The 9,782-nt window shown below is 38.8% G+C and overlaps 1 protein-coding gene across 1 annotated transcript; it reads left to right on the top strand.

Moving 5' to 3' along the window:
- The first annotated feature begins 2,999 nt into the window (after nucleotides 1-2,999).
- On the top strand, nucleotides 3,000-4,460 carry LOC128194427 (uncharacterized). Its single transcript, XM_052870025.1, has one exon. It carries the CDS (start codon nucleotides 3,000-3,002, stop codon nucleotides 4,458-4,460), a length of 1,461 nt encoding a protein of 486 aa, XP_052725985.1.
- Nucleotides 4,461-9,782: the final 5,322 nt, after the last annotated feature.

Raw genomic sequence — 9,782 nt, 5'->3', positions numbered from 1 at the left:
ATCATTTTATGGTTTTTCCGTAGTTTTCCAGAATAAACTATGGTGGCGACTCCAAAATCTCTTTTTTTTCAAAACTATTTTTTTCTTTTTCGGATCGTCGTCCCGTCGCGATTTTTTCCGGTTGCGACAGATGGCGACTCCACTGGGGAAACGAAAGAGAGTCAGGCCATTTAATTAGATAAGCGAATTCGATGTGGTTTTTCTTTGTGTTTTTATTCCCTTTGTCTTTATCTATGTTTAATATTTGGAATAATTGCATGTGAGTTTCTTTTACTTTTTATTTATGTTTGAAATAATTGTTTCTTCTTATCTGTGTTTATTTTTGCAATTGTTGTTTTACATTATAATTTCCCTCTACACATATGCATATCATGAGTGAGGCCCTATACCCGGGTCTGAGCGCAACTTAGAAATAGAGGGGTTGTGTAGCGGTGTCACTCTGGGATGTACTTCCTGTCTGGCTATCGTGAGAACTCCAGCTAGCGTCTGTTCTCTTCATTTGTGTCTCCACATCTAGTTGATTACTCTGACTGTTGTGGAGAAATAGTGAAAAGAGCCATAGCTCTAGTGGCCTTGATTTAAGCATTAGGGAGCTATCCTTGTGAGTGCATGTATGTGGCCTTAGATCATAAGTGTTCAGCCTTTATTAAGGCACGAAAGGGAGATGCGTGTCATCTTATAACCGTTTTTGTTAATAAAATTAAACACGTTGTATATATCACCATATCGTTATGTGTTTTTCTCATACATTTTTTTTATGGTCTTGTTGTTGGTCCAAGGTAGGAAGTTATAAATTTATGACTAAGCCGTTGAGGTAAAATGGAAATTAACATGAGATGTGAAGTTGACCAGCCTTCAAGTTCAAATATTTTAAAGGAAAGAATAGCCATTGAAGCGGAGGAAGGAAATATGGATGGTCTGAGAGAACTGGTAAAGAAAATGAAGACATCCCAAAAGGATGCATTCAAGAAGGAGTATGGGAATTTGTTAAGGTTATTAGAGGTGGAGGTCCCAACATCATCAATTACTACTTTAGCACAGTACTATGATCCACCATTGAGGTGTTTCACTTTTCGAGATTTCCAACTGGTGCCAACAGTGGAAGAATTCGAGCAAATTTTAAATATACCTCTTGAGGGAAAAGCTCCATACAATTACCTTGGGCAATATGTCCCTGTCTTGCAGCTATCAAGGATCATCAAAATACACCCTATGAAGCTGGAGAGCAAGTTCACAATCAAGGGCAAAGTGAGGGGCCTTCCTCAAGGATACCTAAAGGGATACTTGCATCGTCTGGCTGAAGAGGAAAACTGGGAAACATTTATGGATGTATTGGCTCTTCTCCTCTATGGTATCATGCTTTTTCCTAATGTCAAGAATTTCGTCGACTATGCCGCCATGAACGCATTTGTGGGATACAAAGAGCGCTGTGAAAATCCGGTCACTGCTATCCTGGCTGAAGTTTATGGGACCCTTAATCGTTGTTATGAGCTAAAGGGAGGAAAAATGCTATGTTGTCTACCAGTGTTGTATACGTGGTTCATCTCCCGTGTGACTGAGGACGCCTTGAATGCCATGTGTACCATGGATGGGTTACTGCAGTATAAACCAAAGGTGAAAGGGGCAAATGAATGGGCACAACTTTGTGCAAGTTTAAACGAGGATCAAATTAAATGGTGTGTCCCTTGGCAGCGTAGATCACAAATTATATATCACTGCGGGAGGTACCCTAATGTACCCCTCATGGGTATTAGGTGTTGTATTAATTACAATCCTGTGTTAGCACAAAGGCAATTTGGGCATCCTATGAGAGGATCACCTACACCTACGTCTCTTGCCATATTGCAAATCTATTATGAGGAAGGAACCTTTGTTGAAGTACTTCATCAAGTTAGGAATGCTTGGGGCAACATTATTCGTGCAGAAATGGACCCCAGACCATGGACTATTGATGAAGGAATTCCTTACAACCATTGGATTGCAGAAAAGGTTAGGACAGTGAAGTTTCCTTTCGAGTTAACTTCTCCTAACCTAGATTATGGAAAACAGTTTCATAAGGCTGAAAGTGAGGAAGTAAAATTGTTGAAGGCAGAATTCGAGCAAATGAAACTAGAAAATATCAAGTTGACCAATAATTTTCAGAGCCTACAACATGATTATGAGAATCTTAAGCAAGAAGGTGTGGAAAACAGCGAAGCATACGAGGAGTTGTTAATAAGACAAAAGCAAGAGCTAGTAGCGGCCAACATTGAGCTGACTTTGAAAGACCGGGAATATGGTATAATTGAGATATCAGAGCGTGTTACGAAGCAATTGTGTGACCAATCCCAGAGGGACAAGCAAAAAGTACTAGAGGAACTGCACAAAATGCATATTAGAATGGACGACGCCGAACAACAGGCGAATGCAGCAGTGACAAAACTGAAGAAGGAACGTTGGCATCGGGCTGAATCAGAGAAGAAACATCAAGAGTTGATGAATCAGATGAAGGAGTATACCATTGAACAAGGGCGAGTTATAAAAAACTGGAAGAGAAGTTTCGCACAGCTAGCTTCCCTTGCCAATGAAGCCATTAAGGATGTCCCTAAGCTATTAGCTGATGCTGAGTCTGCATTGCCGATCTTTAACCCACCTAAGAAGGTTGAAACTTTCCTCAATTACTGCAAGAAACTGATAAGAGAAATGAAGAATGTAATGGCTGAGGCTCATGATAGTTGATCGTGATTTTGCACACCTCACATGTGTTGAACTTAAATGTTGTGAATGGACTGTCCTATTGACTTTGTTTCATGTTAATTTCCAGATTATACATTTGGCAATGTTTTCGCATCTTTATAATTTCTTACTATAGTAATTGCGTTGCTTTGTCTTTTCTATTTTTTTTTTCATTTTTATTTTCTTTTTCTTAATTTATTTCATCTAATAAAATTCAGTTTAAAAATAATAATACGGCTAAAGTCTCCAAAACATCCTAAAGGACACGAACCAGTGGCAAAATCATGGAGAACCAAGGAGAAGTTCAAGAGGGGATGAAAGTCGATATCCAACAGCTGAAGGAACAAATAAGTCAAATCCTAGAGGCCATGAATGCCTTACAAAGCCCCAAAGATTTGTGCGCACAACAACCACAACAAAGAGTTCTAGAAGTACAAACTTTCCCTTCCTATAGTCTTCCCCCGAATTATACTCCACCATCAGGAGTGGACTTGGGGCATCTTGATACTCAAAAGGCCGAAGGTAATGCAGTTGAAGTAGAAGGCGAGCTTGGGGCAACCACTTTCACAATTCCTGGGAAGACAATCCAACCAGGTATTGAGAACATGATAATGAAAAAACAACCTGAGACGAAGTCTTCATCTTATGTCGTTACACCAGCAGATTTTAAGGACGACAAGAGTAAATTAGAAGTCTTTGAGAAGAGGTTAAGAGCCATAGAAGGCGAAGGAAGTTTTGAATTTGGAGATGCTAGAAAACTATGTTTAGTTCCTGATGTGGTGATACCTCCAAAGTTCAGGTTGCCAGAATTTGAGAAATATCGGGGAAATACTTGCCCATGGAGCCATATAACTATGTACTGCAGGAAAATGGCAGCTTATGCCCACAATGAAAAACTTTTGATTCACATCTTCCAAGAAAGTTTAATTGGCGTAGCTTTGACTTGGTACATGCGCTTAGAAACTACTCACATATATTCATGGAAAGATCTGGTTGATGCATTCCTAAGGCAGTATGAATATAATAAAGATCTAACACCTGACAGAATACAACTGCAAAACATGGTGAAGAAAGAGTCTGAATCATTTAGAGAATATGCCCAAAGGTGGAGAGAAATTGCTGCTCAAGTAGAACCGCCTCTGAGCGACAAGGAGATGACTACCATATTTTTGAATACTCTACAACCACCATTTTATGAACACATGATAAGCAGTGTCTCCTCAAGTTTTGTTGACATAGTAGTAATTGGAGAGAGGGTCGAGGGTGGCATAAGAAATGGAAAAATTGCACTAGGCTCACAACTAGTAGCAAGTTTAAATGAGTATGGTCCTAGACATGAGAAAGATAAAAAACAAATAGCTAACTCACATTTTATTGCCTATCCTCAAATGTCACATGGGTCCAATCGACCCATTGAGCGAAGAAATTACAATCGTGATGAGAAGGTCGCCAGCTTCACTCCTATCCCCATGACCTATACAGAGTTACTGCCAGATCTTCTCCGCAGAAACCTCATAAAGGTTTGTCCAACTAGACCTATACGACCTCCGTACCCAAAGAGCTATGACACAAACGCCAAGTGTGATTATCATGAAGGAGCGTGTGGACACTCAACAGAGGCATGCAAGACTTTAAAGCATAAAGTGCAATCTTTGATCGATTCAGGATGTTTAAAGTTTGAAGAAAGTCAATCCAGCACTCTGGCAAGGCGCGAGTTCGCCCCTACAAATGCCATGGACAAATGAAGAACTATATGGGAAAGCATAGGTTGTTGTAAAAGGCGAAACTGATGTTGTTTTGTCTTGCTACGAGGGTTATGCTCATGGATATTATGCTTTTATCCGTGACTTTTAATGTGAACTTTCATTATTTGGTATCTCCAAGGTTTACTGGAAATCATGTCCTAATAGGGTGTCGTGGAGAAAAACGAAAGCCGCGAATAACAAAATTGAAAAAAAAAACAAATAAATGAAGGCAATATTGAGTCGCTTGTCTTTCTTGCAAATTATCAAACTCTTGTTTTTTCGAAAATAGAAAAAAATATATAAATAAAAAAAAAGAAAATAAAAGAATTGATAACAAAAAGAAAACAAAAGTTGTAGTGTCAGATTTTTCCGAGGTCAAATGTTGAATCAAAAATAACAATTTGATGTTTTCTCTTGAGATGTTTGTGCACATGGTGTTTGAAAAATCTCACCCTTCACTTTCCAAAATAAAGGATCTTCCCTAGTAAACATTGTCACTGCCCTCAGTAACAAAAACCTTTACACTGGGGCAGATTGGCCTGACCAACATTATCCTCGTTTGCGCTAGTTGAGTGATCCCTGCGAGTGCCTGTAATCATGAATCTCCTTCTACATGTTACTCTGATTCTCGTGCTGATTTTTATGATGAAAATTATATGGATCATCCTCAATTTCCTGAGCGCGCTCCTCGTGAGCCGGTCCCACCTACAAAGGATGATATTCATTGCGTTCTTAGCACTGGACTGATATATCTGCTCCCTAAGTTTCATGGATTTGCTGGAGAATGCCCACATAGACATTTGGAGGAGTTCCACAACATGTGCTCTTCAATGAAGCCTCCACATGTCCCTCTTGATCACATTTTCTTGAGGGCATTTCCGCACTCATTACAAGGAGCAGCTAAGGATTGGCAAGACTCTCTTCCTCTAGGATCCGTTACCAATTGGGGATATCTTGAGCATCAATTTCTGAGCAAATTCTCCCCTGAGCAGTATGGATACATCAACGATTCTGAGTGGAATGATCTTAACAACGAATGGTACGATACCCCACAAGATCATTATCTAGAACCACCATTCGAGAGTACTTTTATGCCTCCACCAGTCCAGCAATATGAGAGTCAGCAATATGATGCTCCTGCCCAAATAGCTCCTCAGCCTTCTACTTCTGAACCTACAATGAAGGAGTTACTGGAGCAGATAACCATGAAGAGCATTCAGTTCTATCAAATCAAGCAGGAAATTCAAGCTGCCATGAAGAATCTGACTGATCAGATCGGGCAGATTCCCACTCTTTCACTTGAGGAGACTGCTGAAGATTTTGAGGCCCAAGCAGGAATAAGCAATACTTTTGAGCCAGGTAGACCACTTTCATTTTCCACCAACATACCTCAATTTAATTGTATTGATGATTATGCTGTTGAGAGGTATGTTGATAATTATGATATTGATGAGCATGCTCTTAATTCTAACTTTCTACATGATGAAAACAAATTTTTGCTATCACATCCAAATGTTTATTCTTCATGCACTGAACATGAATCTGAGTTTGTGGTTGATATTGTTTCTGAATTTAAAAGTGATTCATGTTCTGAGAGTATAATTGAGGTTCAGTATGATAATTTGGGTGTTATACCCCTGCATGAAATTTCTGTAGTGCCACATTGCACTAACCATGTTGCAGGAGGTACGTATAAACTTGATAAGCAGACACCCACAATTGAAGACAAAGGTGCGAGTACCCAGAACTGTTTCAACAACAACAGACACCTGCTGAACCGACTCATCAACAATTTCTGCTTTGATCCAGCTGTGGAAAACATTTCACTACTCGATCAAATTTGGAGGATGAAGCAGTTCATCCTCAAAACGTCCAGGCTGGAATCTAAGTTGGAAGACATCTCCCTGATGATCCAAAATTGGCAGCTTCCACCATAACCTACGGGAGTTTGCATTTTCTTTCTCTCCCTTTTTCCTTACTTTTATCGCACTTGTCCATAATATGTTTCCTATTTTGATTGCTGATGTTATGATTAGAACACATTGAGGACAATGTGTAGTTTAAGTGTGGTCTATTGGGAGAGATTCTGTATTTTCTTTGTTTTGTGTGTTTTGCGTGATAAATTTTTTGTTGTTTTTGAGTGTTAAATTTTTTCTGTTTTAAGTTGTTTTTATCGAGTTTTGTGTGAAATAAATTTTACATTTTTCTCTTGATTTCTGGATGATGTCTAAGTTGTAGATTTTGCTTCACTTACTTAATGCTTATGGTTTGACATCCTTGCTTTTCTCTGCTTGGAAGATGATTATAATGTTTAAGAGGTTGATTTGATTGTGACGAATACCCTGTGTGAGATTTGAGCCACTTAATTTTCTTTCTTGTGTGTGATATGTATCTTTATTGCTTACACATATGCCTTGGCTTGATTCTTTCTGATGTACTTGATTTATATGCATGTTTAGAAATGATAAAGGCATTTTAATTCTTGAGCCTCTTTAGCCAAATAAGCCTACCCTGTTATTATCCTTTGATAACCCCTTTGAGCCTGTACTTTCCCCATTTCTTTATGTTAAAGCTCATACACTGACCCTGAGAGAAAAACAATGATTACCTTAACCGTAGGGAAGTCTGGAGCTATAAAAGTGTTTTGTGAAAAAGTGTGGTCTCCTTGGGAATTATGATGAATTGGCTAGTGGTTCCTCATCTTGGTTTGTTTTGAAAATGATGATTTATATCCTGTTAGGTGATAAAGAGAGAAAATAAAAAAAGACAGGATGAAAAACAATGATGAGAAAAAGAGAAATATGAGAAACAATTATGTGAACAATGGAGTCGAGAAGAGGATTGAATTAGAGGTTTGGGTGAGATTTGACTGTATTTCCATTTTTTTTTCCAGTACTCCTCTATTTCTTCTGAGCTATAGCTACTTATCCAAATTTATCCTCCCCTGTCCTTGGCCCCATTTCACCCATAAAAGACCTTTTGATTTGAACGTGCATATGTTTTAAGTGTTGATATTAGAAGCTTGCCAAGTCTACTTGTGTTTGCTTTCTTGAGTGCATTGAGTGACATTGATTTACCTTAAACACTTGAGAGAAACACTGTAGTGCATCTGTGAGGTTTTGTTATTTTTGAATCACCTCTTGAACTGATTAATTATTTTGCCATACTTTGAATTGCTTGGATGATTTCTGTAAGTATCTGCTTTTCTTGACTATGTGTTGGACATTGTCTACTTCTTTTCTCTGTCCATATTTCGTGAGAACTTTGTAAATTCTTTTTATTTTCTTGCGAGATTTTATTTTTCTATCTGCTGAGTTTGTGTTGTCACCTTCCTTGTCCTTTGAACCATTCCCTGATTTGCGTCTTAATTTTGCCCAGGAGTGCAAAAGACTAAGTGTGGTCTATTTTGATGAGTCAATATTTTGTTCACTTCACTTAGTTTATTATGCTAGAATTAATCGGGGAATTGTACTTAATTGTCCAATATTTTCCTATTTTTCTGAATTGTGCTTACTTCGATCAGAAATTCTTATTTTAGTTAATTTGAATTATCTGAGACTAATTATTTACATTATTGAGTGTAGGGAAATTGTTGGATAATATTTTGGGACATTTGGAAACATCTCACTTCTTAGAATTTTTAAGAAGTAAAAATTGGCTTGGAAAATATACACACCACACGCCCATTCACGGTTTTGTCAAAATAAATTTGAAAGACAATGGCATGGTGGAATGAACCGTTCACGTTGGTGACCAAAGGATATAATGGACTTAGTGAAATGAAGGAGGGGCCATGAACAAATGAAATTCAGAGCTAAGCAAAAGAAGCTCACGGCGGTTTTCTCTCATTTTTCATAACATGATGTGGAATAAAGACAAGGGGCCACCAAATGAAAGTTCACGTAGGGCCCATGGAGAAGTCATTTTGGAAAAGCTTTTGGAATCAAAAAGGAGCCACATGGTTTTCTTTATTTGTGGGTGCAGCTACGTAAAGAAAGAAGAGGGAAATGAAGTTGGTGGCATGCAAAACAAAATGCTGAATTTTATTTTAAAAATAATATTTTTCATTATTGGAAAAGAGAAGCAACTCTCGGGCTTGATTAATTGGAGAGAATGAAGTGGTCTGCACATGGGAAGAAGTAAAGCTCACACCTTATGGTTCAGCCACCACTCACGGTTTTTGATATTTAATTGATGCTTGGAAGTAGCTCACATAAGAAAGTGATCTTTCTAATTGAAAAAGAAAGGAAGCAAACACGCTGCACTAAATTGCTTAGAAAGGGGATGTTTTATTTTGGAGAAAGAAAGTGCTTCATCTGGAAGAAAATACAACAACCCACAATTGAGAATAAAAATAAATGCTCCATGTGGAAAGCACACATAGCCGTACATCACTTCTTATATTATTGGAAAATGACAATTGTTAAATGGGAGAAGAGCACGGTGGAGGGAAGCATGCAAGGTTTGGTTTCACGGACACCCAGCTGCACCGTCCAGCAAGCTTGGAGCACGAAGAGCACGGAAGAGAGAGCTGGGACGTGTGTTGGATGTGCCACCTGCAGCGTGAATGAAGCGAAGAGAGCGTCCACCAGCAGCTGCAGCCACCTTCACGGTCCAGCTGGGAGAAGAATTGGGATGGGAGCCACGGTTGCAGCAAAATTTCCGTGAGAGGAAGAACCAAGTTCACGATCCAGCACATTGGAAGTGGGAGCCCAACTATTTCCTTGGCACGTCTAGGAGTTGAAAGAAAGTCAAAGGAAGCTAGGGACAAGAGATGGGAAAGCTGGAATTGGAGCAACTACAGCAGCGTGAAGAGAAACCGTGGAATGGAAAGAAGACTAACAGCATGTGTACAAGAAATAAGGGCCCCCCTACTTCCTTTTCGCACGACCAAGGAGCACAAATTGCTCAACAAGAAGAAATTCGTGCTGCAAGGAGACAAAACAAAACACAAAGGCAGACTGAAAAATAGGCTAGAAAGCTGGAAGAAATTTAGGAAAAGAAGGGGTTGCTGAGGGACAAGAAACGGAAAAATTGTCTGGAATGAAGGAGGACTTACGGGAGTAGGTACTGAGTTTTGGAAATAAAAGGAAGCAGCATCACAAGAAAGAGTCACGGCCTGGGAGGAGGCTCTCGCCTCTTTCTATTCCTCTCTCTTGTGTTTTTATTTTCCAACAGTAAAAATTGTATAATTTTATTTCTAAAAGCATGTAATGTTTGGATCAGTTTTACTCGTTTTATTTTTACCTTTAAGAATTTTATTTAAAGTGTTGAATCCTTACATGAATCTTTTTCATTTTCAGTCAAGTACTTTTATTTTTT

The sequence above is a fragment of the Vigna angularis genome, chromosome 10 (assembly GCF_016808095.1).
Source record: "Vigna angularis cultivar LongXiaoDou No.4 chromosome 10, ASM1680809v1, whole genome shotgun sequence".
Taxonomy (NCBI): Eukaryota; Viridiplantae; Streptophyta; class Magnoliopsida; order Fabales; family Fabaceae; genus Vigna; species Vigna angularis.
Note: the sequence above shows the minus strand (reverse complement) of the source record. Positions and strands in the feature narration are given on the sequence as shown.

Coding starts and splice junctions, on each gene's coding strand:
- LOC128194427 (XM_052870025.1), top strand. CDS start 3,000: ATGGAGAACCAAGGAGAAGTTCAAGAGGGGATGAAAGTCGATATCCAA.